The 14637-nt window shown below is 38.8% G+C and overlaps 1 protein-coding gene across 9 annotated transcripts in view; it reads left to right on the top strand.

Annotated features, from left to right (window-relative positions):
- Positions 1 to 1691: 1691 nt before the first annotated feature.
- LOC309621574 (V-type proton ATPase subunit B, brain isoform-like) overlaps positions 1692 to 14637 on the top strand; it is a 99083-nt gene continuing 86137 nt past the window's right edge. For 4 of the 9 annotated variants that reach the window (XM_082408992.1, XM_082408994.1, XM_082408999.1 and 1 more), the window contains exon 1: positions 1693 to 1942. In XM_082408992.1, the coding sequence (XP_082265118.1) occupies positions 1858 to 1942 (85 nt within the window). In that variant the 5' untranslated portion in view covers positions 1693 to 1857. Of the gene's footprint in view, positions 1943 to 14637 lie in introns of all 9 variants that reach the window. The other 5 variants (XM_082408995.1, XM_082408998.1, XM_082408993.1 and 2 more) reach the window with 4 other exon arrangements.

Genomic DNA, 14637 nt, shown 5'->3' on the forward strand with positions numbered 1-14637 from the left:
GTGCCCATTTATTTAGATTACACACACACACACACACACACACACAGACTGTCTATTGTATAGGCTTTAAAAAATATTAGACACTTAATGTAAATCATTAATTTATATTTGCTTTAAAAATTAGAAATACCATATTCAGGTTCTGGGACATGTATTAGGCACTAGGAAAATGTCTGACTAATAAATGAAGGTCACTCTACCGCTTGTGGCTTTTTTCAAGGTTCTAAATGCACCCTCCGAGCAAGCTTTGCTCAGTGTTTCCCGGGACTGCTGATTGATGGGGTGGGTGGGAAGAGTTCCTGATTCCCAGGGGCCCTGAGTAGGAGTGGAGAAAGCTGGAAAGTTGGGATCAGGATCTACATATTTGGGTCAAATTCTACTTGTAAATTCTGTGGCCTTGCCAAGCTATTTACGTTTTCTATTCCTGTTTTTGTTTTTTACCCAGGTTGCAGAATAGAAATAATAAAAACAGCTTTTCTGCTTTGTTCTCAGGCATATAATGCCCTACTCAAGGTTAAAGTTACTTTCATCTTCTGATCACTTTGGATGGTGCAAGAATGCCTGGACACTGTTCCTAAGTCTCAGCACATTTGTCATGAGTCTGGTCACAGTGTTAGGAGAGTATTGATCCTAGTGATGCCATGCTCATACCTCCTTCATTTACATCTGCTGGCAGCCTCTTTAGGAAGTAGAGGAGGCCATGTGACTTACCTCAAGGTCATGGATCTTGAAATCCTTCTTCCTTCATGGGCCATGAGGCCTCTATCTGTATACTCTGAAACAATTTATCTATTTATCTGCCTATCTGTCTATCCATTTATTTATCTATCCATTTATTTATTTATTTAAGATGCCTTTTAGATTCCATCATTTTTCAATATGAACTTTTGGGTAGTTGTATTAAAGAATTTGAATGGAAAGGAATACACATACAGTATATAGAAGTTGATTCAAAACTCTTCATTCTTCAATTAAGTGTATTCAATTTACCTACTTAACATAAGGTCACTTCCCTGATGATATTTGGAGTAAGATTCCTTCTCCCAGGATGCCAGTTTTTAGTTTTATATATCTGCTGACCACAATTCTCAAATCTCCAAGTAGGAATATACATAATAAAATGCTGACATTATAGTAGAAGTCGGGTCGGTGTTTTAATTAATTATTTTTTAATTTTTTCCAGCTTTATTGAGATGTATTTTGACACATAACACTGTATATATAACCGTATATATTTCGAAATGATTACCATAATAAGGTTCTTTAGGTTTTTATTTTTAAATATGAATCATTAAATGAGTTGAGAAAACAAAAGCAGTCTTTTTTACAACAGTTCTCAGTACATGTAAATATTTTCTTCAAACCGGATTAGTTACTTGTCCTAACTTCTTTTCAACCAAAAAAAAAAGAAACTCACATTTTTCCTAGCATCGGTGTTAATGCTCAAGCATCATCAGCGTGGTGAAGCTCGGTCTCAGACTGAAGTCCATTGAACTGCACAGCTGTTCAGAGTGGGAAACCTGCCCGTGAAGGAGCTAGGACCGCGGATTCGGATTCGGATTCGGAGCGAGCGCAGGTTGAAGACCTTCACCGACTTGACTCGCACTTCCTCCCGCCACCGCCAGGAGCGCCCGGGACGCGTGGAGCTCGCAGCGCGGCGGGAGCGGGTGGGGGTGGGGGTGGGGGTGGGGGTGTGGCTGCAGGCTGGGTCTCCCGCCCCGCCGGCTGCGCGGGTTCGCCGAGCCCGGAGGAGGGAGCGCTAGCTACCCCGAGCGGGAGGGAGCTTGCAGACTCCGGCTCAGAGCAGCTGTCTGGACACCTTGGGTTTTGGGGTGGGGAGCCCCGGCGACTGTGAACATGGACTCCGCCGCGGGAGCCTGTCTCAGGATGCTCTTTCTTTTGTCTGCCCAGCCCTGGAGTACATTAGCAGCAGGGAATACTTGTGAGTACAGCAAATCTTTTAAAACTTATACTGTCAACTGAGAATTCGTGTTTTTTTTAAAAAATAATTGAATTTTACAAATGGAATCACGGGTCTGCTTCTGAAAATGAGGCATTTAAAAAACATCGCAAAGTCCCAACGCTTGGATAGGATGGTTTACAATGGTTTTTCCACTTGTCAAGTCTGTAATACACAAAGCCTGTTTTGACTTGTCTGTGAGCTGAATTTTGTCTGTGTGCTGTTGTTTTGAAGATTCATTGAGAAAGCTCAAGTTCTAGTAAAACCTAAAATTAGCATGAGAATATTGAGGCGGAGAGAGACCAGAGAGAGAATAGCAGGAGATGAGGAGAGAAGAGCATGCCAATATGTCATTTATTTCTTTTTACTATGAATACATTTTGGAGGATTTATGTCAGAAAGGAAATCGTTGGCCGACCTGGCCGGGTCCTGCATTAGCGTAGATGTTTGCAGTCGGCGCCCTGCGGAATCGGGTACCAAGAAGTCGGGCGCTGCAGCGGCGGGCAGGCTCCGCAGCAGAGCCCAGGCGGCAAACCTGGTGAGTCCGCAGAATTACGAGAAGGATCGACCCCTCAGAATTAGAAGGCTTTTGCTTACAGGAAAAACATACCCTGCCATTCAGGTTCATTTGCAAGTGCACGTGCTTGTATATCGTGATGTGCTGTGTTTCTCATTTTGTTGGTTCAGTGAAGATGTATTAACCTCTCAGTTCTGGACTGGCAATGTGAGTCTGATCTAAAGATGCTAGCCAAATTGATTCAGCCGACCTCAAGGCATTTTAATCTGGAAATCGGAAAAAGTTTTCGAAGTGTTATTCAGATTGAAATCTCCATCATAGGGCTTTTCTTTCCTTGAGGGATTGGAAGAAAGCCCCCTTAGTCCTACATCCACACCCCATCCCCCTCAAGAATTTTTTTTAAATCAGGTTGTAGGGAGTAAGGCAAGCTATTATGCATTTCAAGAAAGTGCTAGTAGGCATGTTAGAAACCGACCTTGCTGCTGGGGGTGGGGTGGGCTGGGGAACTCTGCCCTTACCAGGAAGTTTGTGCTAAAGTGAAAAGCATATTATACAAATAGTTACCCTTCCAGCATTCATCCATATATGCCCCGAGGCTGTGATAAGTTTGTGTTGTCATCATTTAGTATCAGCTCATTTAATGCCATATTATATGAGTCACTCCTGAAAATGAGCCTTAGTCTCCTTTAAGAAAATACTGCCCCGTGTTTCAGACAGAATTTTAATTTAGCTTTGGGCACAATTTCCATGAATTAATTAAAATGGAGGCATTTACATGAAAGCCTTAGGTCCTGCAGTAAAGCATTTATCACTTTGCTAAGAAACTAAAAATGTAGTACTAAATGATTTGCTAGTATAAAAGAATTGTAGAATAACTTAACAGAGTACACTGAGGTGCAATTAAAAAGTCACCAGAGGTCACTCTTACTTAAAGGAAACATGGCTTCAAAAATCCTTCCCTTATAAGAGAAGCAGAGTGCTGTGCTGCCTTTCTTGTCTCCTTAGTTGTGATTACAGGATATTGCAAGATCAGTTATTTTGATATTTCTTTATTTTCTGTTTGTATTTTATTCCCTGAAATCCACAGAGGTATCATGTTCTTCATACTGAGCATCTTTTTTAAGAGTCACATGCTCTGAGGTGCTCCATGTCTGAATATCCAGGCAGATATCCTTTTCTGAATTGAATATATCTCTAAGCTCAGTTCGTCTGGGTCTCTGGCTGACTCTTCAAATGTCAATGCTAGTTTTCACTTTTCAGCCTCTGTTTTATTTAGATGTGTTTAGTACTCTGATGAAAAGTTCAGTAAGTTAAAAGTACCTATGTAAATTTGCATGGCTAAGAACATTTTAGATACTATAGAGTCCTTGATCACCGCAAAGATGGCTACTATAGTTGTTCAAGTGTCAAGTATATATTTAAATGTCTTTGCAGACTTAAAGATTCATAGAGGGTACACAAACTGTGTTTGATAATTGCTTGCTGATCTCATTTGACAGTATCCTTTGTGGCAGTAGAGGTAATTATAGTCTAGATTATAGACTATTATATTCTATATATTATAGTATTATAATATAGATTATTATATTATAATAATCTATATTATAGTATAATATTACATATATTACTATCATATTATAGTCTAGATTACATATTATAGTAATATGTAATAGTCTAGATAGTCTATATAGTCTAGATTACATATATAATTACTATTATATATAATATATATATTATATATATTACATATATATAGTAGTCTAGATGATAGTCTAGATAGTCTAGATTACATATATAATTACTATTATATATATAATACATATATTATATATATTACATATATTATTATTATTATAATATTACATATAATACTATCATATTATAGTCTAGATTAGCTAATTTGACCAATTGGATTTTTCCTTAACTCTCAAATATTTGGGAGGTGTTTGTATGTGTAGATGTATATACAAGCAAGGTATTTCAAACCCATATTTGAAATTTGTTACTACATAAATCAAGGTAGAGGGTTCTTTTAGTCCTGTCCCATCATTTGAGAAATTCTAAAGAGGAGTTTGCCAGCAGGATGGGATTTAGGTTATCAACAAGAAATCACGAACACGAGCATTTTCTCAAGTCTTTTGATCGCTAACCTTTTATTCCTAAGAAGTGTTTTAAGAACTCAAGTAATCTTTTCAGACAAGACTTTAAAACTAACAAAAATGAAATATTCTTAAGCCCTGATAAAATAATGAGAACTGTATGTAAATTTTTAAAAAGGTAAAGATCTTCTCCCCAAAAGGATACAGTGACATTTTTCCTCTATTTACAACTGGTTCTCAGTAGTAAATTAGTCAGACAGACGCGGGGTGGGGGGGGGGGATGTCAACCTGGGTGAGGTTCTGGCATAAGACATACTCTCATACAGGACTTGGTTGAAACATTTGACATCTCAGAAATTATCCATGTTTTGACATGAATCTTTATAATTAATGGGAAATTTTAAGTCCAGAGGAGTCTACACAGGGCGAGAGTAATGTTTCTAAATAGCCAAAAACATGGGCTTTTTTTTTTTTCTCTCTTATTCTCTGTCTTTTTGAAGATAAAACAAGTTGAATGGACAGCATCCTCTAGGACCTGATATTTAAAAATTGTGCATCTCTACTTGGTCTGCCTTCTAGAACTCTTGGTATTTAGTCAAGATGAAAGTGTTATTCTAATGGAGTTATCCTCTTAAATGGAATGCAAGAGGAAAGTTAGAATATAGATTCCAAGTTAGAGCCCTGTTTTCCAGAAGTTGTTGTGCAGCCAGTGGTTGGTTTGCTCACTTCCTACCATGAGCCACAAGTGGAAGAGGGCAGTAGCTCTCTGTTTTAGGATTATCCCTGTGAATCTACTATTTGTTTATGAACTTTCAGATCTTTTTGGGGGGGGGGGGAGGAAGAAGAGATATAATCTGAATAAGAAAATGTCAGTATTTTGATTGCATATTTAGTATTGTAAATCTGTCTCCTGGATCGCATGTCACTTTGAGGAGTAATGTTCACTCTTTCCCGATTAAGGAACAACACAATTGGAAGTTAATTTACAGCTGAATTATTTCCCCCATATAAGTAAAGTGCCAGCTATAGCTAGTAGCTGCTGTCCTCCCTAACTCTACTCCCCAGTGAAAAGAAAAAGGACTGAAGTCTCTGAAAAGGACTGAAGCCAGTGTTAGACATTTCAGCCGCTGTTGATGGTGATTATTTGACGTAAATGATGATATTTGTAGACCCAGGGGTTCAATTTAGTGAGTGTTACACACTCATCCGCACCTTGTTAAATCTCAGTACTTGTAATTTTCTCTAGAAGTCTTCTTTTGTTTCCTTCCCCTGTCAAAAGTGCCCTTCTTGTTGTGAGAATAAAAGATGTATTTCTGGCCCACTCCAGGTGGGGCACACAACTTGAATCACTGTTCTAGGAGTGGTAATCAGGATTTGTTTTTATCCAACAATGTCTCCTCCCTGTTACGTCCTGCATATGTATGAGAGGTCTCTGCCCTTGGTTGGGGGAGCAGATCAAGCCCATTTTGTTGGCCAGCATGGGAGACAAACATGTGCTGTTCATGTAATACCTAGTGCTTGATCTAGGCAAATATATTAGCACCTCAATTTGAAGATTTGTATCAGATTTGAATCCTTTCTTCACTGGAGCAGTGGCTCCTTATGTGCTAAAGTGTTACTGTATCATCTTTAATGAAAGTTTATTAATATGATCCTCTAATAGATATTATCACACAATATTATTCTTTGAAAAGAAAAATAACATACACAGTATAATAGTGAGACACTTGTTGTATAAATTATCCTAACCCAATAACATGATTAACCTTAAGAATTTGGTATAAAAATACATGAATTGCAGAATGGAGGAACTGAACATAATGCTACAACTGCTAAGAAGTATAAAATCGTGAGAATTGATTTAAGTGAATGTCTAATAGTGTGTTTATCCAATGTCTCTTCTCAAGGGTATTGTTTGTCAGAACTCCTGTCATTTCAATGGGCACAGATTCTTTGTAATTATTTGCTAAGTGTCATCAACATATTCTATTGCTATGTGAGCACAGTCAATCTCAAGTAATGCCATGTGTGCTAAGACAATACAGTCCATAAAGAAGTTTTCACCTTGGGTAATATGGACTAAAATCCTGCTACTGTTTTAATTGGTGCAGGCTTCTTTTTGTCTCAATAGTGTGCTTAGTGGTTTTCTAGAGTGAGTCGAATCCTCCAAGTTAATCAGGATTATCCTTGTGAATCTACTGTTTCTTTACGAATTTTCAGATCTTTGGGGAGGAAGAAGAGATATAATCTGAATAAGAAAATGTCAGTATTTTGGTTGATATTTAGATTGAATTACTTATGTCTACCTATTTCTGAAAGGCATTAGACCATATGTAATAGGTTCCTTGGTTTAGGGAGGGAGCCTATCAGAAGATGTGCCCCTGGAGCAGGTGAATGGGGAATCCATTCGTGATTCAGTGAAACCTGTTGGGGAAAATGAGCATAGAATATGGAGAGAGGTATTTAGTAAGCACTGGAGCTTGGACTTGTTGGAAAGAGTCTTCAACAAACTGGTAAACGGACAGTTTTTTTTAAAAAATCATATTTGAATAAACTTCCCAGAAATACTGAGGTCAGAATATTTTTGAAAACTTCGGGAAAACAACAACATTTTTTTCTCCAAAAAAACTTACAAAGTCCATGTGACTATCACACACACAAGTGACAGGCAAGGCTAGAGCTGTGAGGGTCCTGAAGCTTATGCAACTGGGGGAGACTCTTTAAGCAAACAAACAAACAAAATGACCCTAAAGCCACATTATCAGTGACCCTCCCACGCCTGAAAGCCTGTTCTGGGGAGAAGACTGGAGCTCAAGAATGTCTGCTCCTTTGAGTTGATTTGGAAAATAAACCCCAAATCATTCAAGAGTACTAAATAAAGGACATATTCACTGACAAAAATCTCAATTAACTGAGCAAATTTGAATTTGAATTTTTCCCTTTAAATCAAAATCAGAATTTGAATATAAAAGTATACTTATAAAAGTATAAAAGAGTTCAAACAATTTGGAATGAATAGATCCAGGGTTTACCTGCAATTCTAATTCTAATCCTGAAAAACAAATATGAAATTAACCTCTGGATCTTCTCCCCACTTAACTTTTCAGAGCCTTTAAAGGCTTGGCTTCAACATACAAAGTTCTTCAGAGTAACTTCCAAAGTGTCCCCACTCAATCTGCCTACCTGGGGCCCGTTGCGGTGCTGATTGCTATAGGCTCTGTTGCATCATACTGAATAACTTTTAAAAACTGAATTATTTATGTCTACCTATTTCTGAGAGGCAGGAAACCATACGTAATACGTTCCTTCAAAATATCATACTTGTTTTTTCCAGTTTGAGTTCTATGGCACAAGGTTAAAATCTGTGTGCTAATTAAAGTTATACACAACTTGTAAATACTGTAAAAACTAACACAACATTGTAAATCAACTAGACTCCAATGTAAAATAAAAAGTTAAAAAAAGAGAGGGTATGATAGAGTGACCTTTTGACATTATGCAGGAACATTGTTTAATAGGCCCACATGATTGTTTAATTACCTAGAAGAATGCACCCATGTCTGACTTGGTCATTTACCATTTGATTGGAGTTTAGGCGCTGAAATTGATGATTTCTTTTTTTTTTTTTTTTCAGGTACATATGGTAACTACAAAGGTTTTATTGCCCTGTAGGACATTGATCAGTTTTTTTGTAACCTAGCAATCTCATTCTAATGTTCTTCTATAAATGCCCGTAAATTCCTAGTTTCTCAAAATGCTCTTTTACTGGATTAGTCATTAATGAGTTTATGATTCTTTGGCATGCATTTGTTCTATATTTGTACGTGTTGTGTTTTTAACTTTTTGAAAATAATGCTTTGACATAGAGATTGCACATGTCTGGTAGGTGTACACATAACCTTGTGTGATAATACATGTGCTTAGTTTGAGTGTTGCTTTACAATAAATTTCCTTTCTGGTTCATTAGAAACTTTACTTTTCAATAATAATATAGGGAGTCTGGCTCGCCATAAAAAATAAAAATATTCTCCTTAGTTTCCAGGTAATGGGTATTTTCAGTGTACTGATTTGAAATAGAATTGAAACATAAAGTACTTGAAATTTTGAGTAGTTTAAAGTTAGAAACTATATAATTTTTATTTAAATATATGCCCGTTTAATGGACCAGTTTAAAAAAAAAACCTCCCTCCAAGGCTGTTAATCACAAATGAAAAAATGATATATTTTATCTAGGCTATGGCTTTTATTAAGTTTTTACTCGGTAGTACATCAGGAAAAGATACTCATGGAGGATGTGCTAGTTATAGCTAACTCATGGAGAGAAACTTGAAAAAAGTTTGTTTTTTAAACTGGCAAATATGATCCTTTCGGATGAGTCATTTTAGGGATATGGTAAATGGTGTATCAGATATTTAAATTTATGTGTTCCTAAGTTGTATCACCTGTGGTTCCATCTCTGGCCTTAGTGGCTGTCACCTGTGGAGAAGGAATTTTTATGCCCCGTGTTCACTGGACCACTGTGGGAGGAAGGGGCTGGTGAACCTTGTTTGGCATCAGTGGCAGTTTCGATAACCTCAGAAGCCACTTAACGCTGTGGCGTAGACCTAGGGTCCCCACATGCTCGTTTCAGTAGCGTCTCATTACTTGGGGTGTTCGAGACCCAACAGAGGGTTTCTCTGGAGCTTAGGAGCAAGCAGTGACATTGCTGCTTGGATGATGCAGGAGCGACCTGCTGCCTTGAGACATAAGACCAGGTGCCACCTGCAGTTCTCAAGGTGGTAATTAGTTTTTATTTTAACATTTCTAAATCCTCAGGCAGCCAAAGAGCTTGCTAAAGTTTAGCTAAATACACTCTTCCTCGGAGTGGTGAATTGGTGGGAGAAGTGGCAGAATGAACCATGTGTGTGTACGTAGGTTTGTGTGTCTTAAGGGAGGCTGGTTGGGTAGAGAGACCTGCTGAAGGAATTAAAAACCACTGTCAATAGTTGTAAGAGAGGCACAGATTGGATTAGGTGACGATCCAGTTACGTGGGATTGAGCTATTTCTTACTTGTTACCATGCAGAACGGATATTCTCCACTTTGGATTTCTGAGCATGTGAGCAATCAGGAAATACAAAGCCATCTGCCCTGACCCAGTTGAAGCCCAGTTGAAACTATTGGCTTCACGTGTCGGAGGGGTTTTGTGTTCTAGGGTATTGCTGTGCCGCCACCGTTAGAACCAGCAGCACTTAACCTGCCTCTGAGGCCTTGCCAGGTCCTGGTTCCTGTTACTACAGTTCTAAGGAATGGCTGGTAGGCTTTTGATTTAAAGGCGGGTAGATATAATAAAGGGAATCTGATTAGCATGCGAAAATAATTCAGTAATTTGATTCAGGTCAAAGAAAGTAATTTTCATATAAACTTCTATTATGGAAGAAAATATTTTAAGAACTGTTAACTATTTTAATGTCTCAGATTTGGCCGATGTAAGAAAAATAATATGTTTCTATAGACATCTGTTCAAATGTTTGGAGATTATCAAAATTAAGGATTTGTCATATAGCTTTACGTTTGCTGTGTCTTTGATGATTAGAAACTTGAGAATAAGGACATTGCTATACACTAAAAGTATAATAATACAACATAAAAAGAAAAATATAGCTGTGTAAAGTCATCAAGCTGGCTAGCTGCTGTGTGTCTGTGATTCTTAGGCTTCTCTGCAACGTTGTGTTAATTCATGGAAGTTTTCTTTTTTTAATTAATTAATTCATTCATTCATTAATTTTTGGCTGTGTTGGGTCTTCATGGCGGCACTGAGGCTACGGGCTTTCTCTAGTTGCGACCAGCGTGGGTTACTCTTTGTTGTGGTGCGCGGACTTCTCATTGAGGTGCCTTCTCTTGTTTCGGAGCATGGGCTCTAGGCGCAAGGGCTTCAGTAGTTGTGGTGCGTGGGCTTAGTTGCTCCGCGGCATGTGGGATCTTCCTGGACTAGGGATCGAACCCGTGTTCCCTGTATTGGCAGGCGGACTCTTAACCACTACTCCACCAGGGAAGTCTCGATTCACAGAAGTTCTGATAGGAAAACCTGTGAGCCTTGACATTTCAGAGCACATCCTTTTCTATGGTGTGAACCATGCCGTCATCGCGAGGGGTTAAAAAATTGGGGGGACTGAAAGAGGATATGTTGACTAGAGTTTAATTAAGGTACGTATAAGAGAGTTTAAGGGAGCAAATGCCAAATTATTCTTTGCTTTCTTAAAGTGACAAGGAACATTTTTGAAAAATATTTTTTCTGGCATAGAACACAGTAGAATTGACAGATTTCAGAGTCAATTACCTATTAGAGGTAAGTCAAATGATCTATTTTGAACTATGGTACAAGGTTAACAAACATAATATTGATTTTCCAGTTTAGAAGAACAAATTTTGGATCATAATTATTTACTATTCTTTTGTCATGATGAACTACTGATCTATTTTAAGAAACCTGAAAACCTGATCTTTGGGAGATTTGCATCGCTATGGACTGATTTCACTTGTTCTTCTTCTAAGTGATAGGATTCATTTGTTGGAAGATAGGCTGCATGTTTGCCTAGGAAAAGTTCCTTTTCCTCATGAATATTGCTGCAAGGTGAAGCAGGAGTGGGAAGATACATCCTGCAGGCTATTGCGCATTTGAGCATGAAAAGGACATATGTTGTACCTTAATCACCATCCCAATTCCCTAGGGATGAGACTGGCTTACCCACCCTCCCAAGGCCTCCTTGCCAACCCCCAGCATCAACATGCCCAGAGCCTTCATGAGCATCTTCTTCCATTTTCTTAGATGGAGGTGATGCCGAATGACTTCCTGGGTTGACTTGCGTGGATTTGGCCAGCCAAAGAGGTGTCCTTCCTCCTTCACTACTTCCTGTGGGATCCATCCCCCTGAGGTCTTCCACTGTTATTCCATTTCCCAGGTGTAAGAGGGACTGAAGTGGGAGGATGGCAGTGAGAATGAAAACGTGACACTGCACACAAAGAACACTTTCAGGACTTAATGGTTGTTTGATTCCATGTGGAATAATAAGAAATGGGAGTGTGAAGGACTGGGGTATTGGCAAGTGACTTCAACAAAACGGGGAGTTGTTGGTTCACATCATTGCATTTCAGGCAAGGTTAGATCCAGATGAGGCTGTGCCATCAGGATCAGCCTCTCTTCATGTTTCCGCTCTGTCTTCCCAGTGTGATCTTGATGCTCAGGCAGGAATCTGCTTGGTAGCTCCATGTCCAAGGTCGACCTTCCTAATCACAGTGGTAGAGAGAATGCTTTCCTCTATTTGGACTTTGGTCCTTATTACCCTGAAGCACTAAGCATGTATTTATTTGTTTATTCCCTCAACTCAAGCTCCAAGAAAGCAGAGACTTCCTCTTTCTTTTTTGTTGTTATTCCTACTTCCTAATCCCCAGAGCACAGGATGGTCCTGGAAGACAGTGGGTTCTCAATACATATTTGTTGGATAAGTAAAAAGGTGAATGATTCTCTTTCCCCAAACATCCAGCAAGATCCCCAGATCTGACTTCCACTGTTTTGTCTGTGTTGTGACTGCTCTTATCCAGCTACTGTGACAGGAAAGGTTGGCCCTCATGACCAGTGGTGGAGCCAGGAAGCGATTGCAACTTGATCCTTGACCAGGTGCTTTGACTGCATCACTTTGACAAGAAAGCAAAATGCACAATCCATTTAGGTAATTAGTTTAACATCTATTATGAAAAGCACTAGCTTTCAGGCTCTTACTGGCTTCATAGAACAGATGCTTGGTTACATGTCTCCCTCCTTAATCAGATTTTAAACTTCCTGAAAACACAATCGCGCTTCTTTGTTCCTGCAGTGCTTTGCTGATGGTACTCAGTAAGTACCAAATAAATGGAGAAATTAATATATTTTAAATATGCTACCTTGAAAGTATATAGAATATCTGCAGAATCCCCCTGTGTATTTTATAATCATTTTTTAAGTGGCCTAATAAAAATGAATTTTTATGTGACTATCCCTGAGCTCTCTACTAGCCAACTGATTTGTTCATGGAAAGATCCATTGGCTGATTTTGAGTGTTTTGTTTTCTTCCAGTAGGAAAATGCCTGACATAACTTCTGACCCAAGGCTTTGATAAAAAGCATGGTGCCTGTTGTAAAAGTTGCTGGGAAGCCCTGAGGGAGAGCTTGAAAAGGCCAGGTGTCAGGGGAACTACCAAAGACCAACAAGCAGCAAAGAGGAGGCCTTCTGGCAGGTATTATTAGGCAAGATGACTGTTATCTAGGGAGATCTTGATCAAGTCTGATCTCAGCAAGGCTCCGTATTCAGGAGGAGCCTGAAACAGAGGTGCCTGGGGGCAGTGTGTAATTGGCATTCTCCACAAGCCTGGTTCACAGTGTCTACCTGATACTGGAAGCAGCATCTAATCCAGGTGGGAAAGGCTCACTGCACATCAGGGCAGAGGGCCTGCAGGTGCACAGGTGGCCATTGCACTTCAGTGTAGGTGTCCAGTTGTCTCCTTGACACCCATGAGGCTAAATTCATTTGGGTCACAGCTGCCTCTGGGAGTGAGAACCATGGACTCTGTGTCCAGTAACCTGCAACAACAAGTGGAAGCTCCCATTGTGCTTGCAGACTTGACCCCCTGGTCTAGGGTGAGGCATTTCTGAGTCTGTTTATGGCTGGCCATTATTGTCAACAAAACCTGTTATTATCTTTGAGAAGTTTTATGACTAGCTAGCTCAAAGGCATGACAAAATGCACATGCTATCACTTAAAGACTACCTCTATTTTCAAACAAAGATCGTTCGTATTTTCAGAATTACATAGAAGGGCCCAGTGGAGGTATATAAATGAAGATGCTTCCAGCAGCACTCCTTCAAACAGCATAAAACTATAAAATTCAACAAGATGTACTAACATAATGAGTCACACTTTCAGATAGGCAGTGGAGTGGAGTGGTTATGAAAGGAATGTTTGGATTAGGTTTCTGCTTCCACTGATGAATGCCAGCTGTGTGACCCTGGGTAATTTGCTTATCCTTTCTGTGTCTCAGTTTCCTTGTCCCCAAAAATATAAGTAATAATTATAACCCATCTCATAGACTTGTTATGAAGATTAAAGTAATTAATATATATAAATAATGCCTGGAACATAGTAAGTCCTCAGTGAATTTTAGCCATTACTATTGCTCCTGTTGATCTCAAGTGTAAAATCAGAAATGTGACTTTGGTCCATGACTTTGGGTAGAATAATCAGATAAGCAATTTTAGGGAAAGGCATTTATACTGGGTATTTCCATTATTCAAAGTATTATCACTAATACTGCAAGATTAAGACAATATTACAAAAGAAGAATATTTAAAAATAAGTTTATGTCATGGAATTAGAAACTCTAACAGTACATTGATATGTTTCAGCTTTCTGTAATATTATATCTCTCTAAGCAATAAAGCTTTTCAGATTAAGCTATTTGGATTAAATTGTCACTAGCAACTTTGACTTCTTTCAGTTTTATATATTTTTCCATTAGCTGAAAAGGACTCCCCAGATCAAGACAATATGCTCCTGAAACATATACTGCTTGTTATCTGGCTGTTTTTTATGAAGTCTTCTGAGACATATAATATCTGACCATCAATATGGGTTGTTTGACATTTATGATAGTGAAATGAGTGTTAGTGTCCAAGTCAAACATATTTTGTATGCTTTGCAATGTCATCTCACTTAGAATGGGTATGAAAACTTTGGTGTGGATCCTTGGAAAGAGAGCATTACTGTTTGTGAAAGGTTAGGTTTAGCCCCATCTCTTGAATTTTCTCATGTCCCCTTTTCTTCAGTCATCCCATCACTGACTTATTCAAACCCTCTAAATCTGGCATTTACTATTGTTGTCTTCATGATTTTCCTGTCTCTACCTCACCTCCTTCTGATCCATTTGCTATTCTGCTGCCAGAATAATCTTTCTAAAGACCACTTACCTGATGATATTGCTTTTCTGGGTAAAGATTTTCGAATCTTCCCTCACATCACACACACACACATTTATTCCTTGAAAGGTCCCT

This window comes from Balaenoptera borealis, assembly GCF_965194805.1.
Source record: "Balaenoptera borealis genome assembly, contig: HAP1_SCAFFOLD_1302, whole genome shotgun sequence".
In the NCBI taxonomy this organism is placed as follows: domain Eukaryota; kingdom Metazoa; phylum Chordata; class Mammalia; order Artiodactyla; family Balaenopteridae; genus Balaenoptera; species Balaenoptera borealis.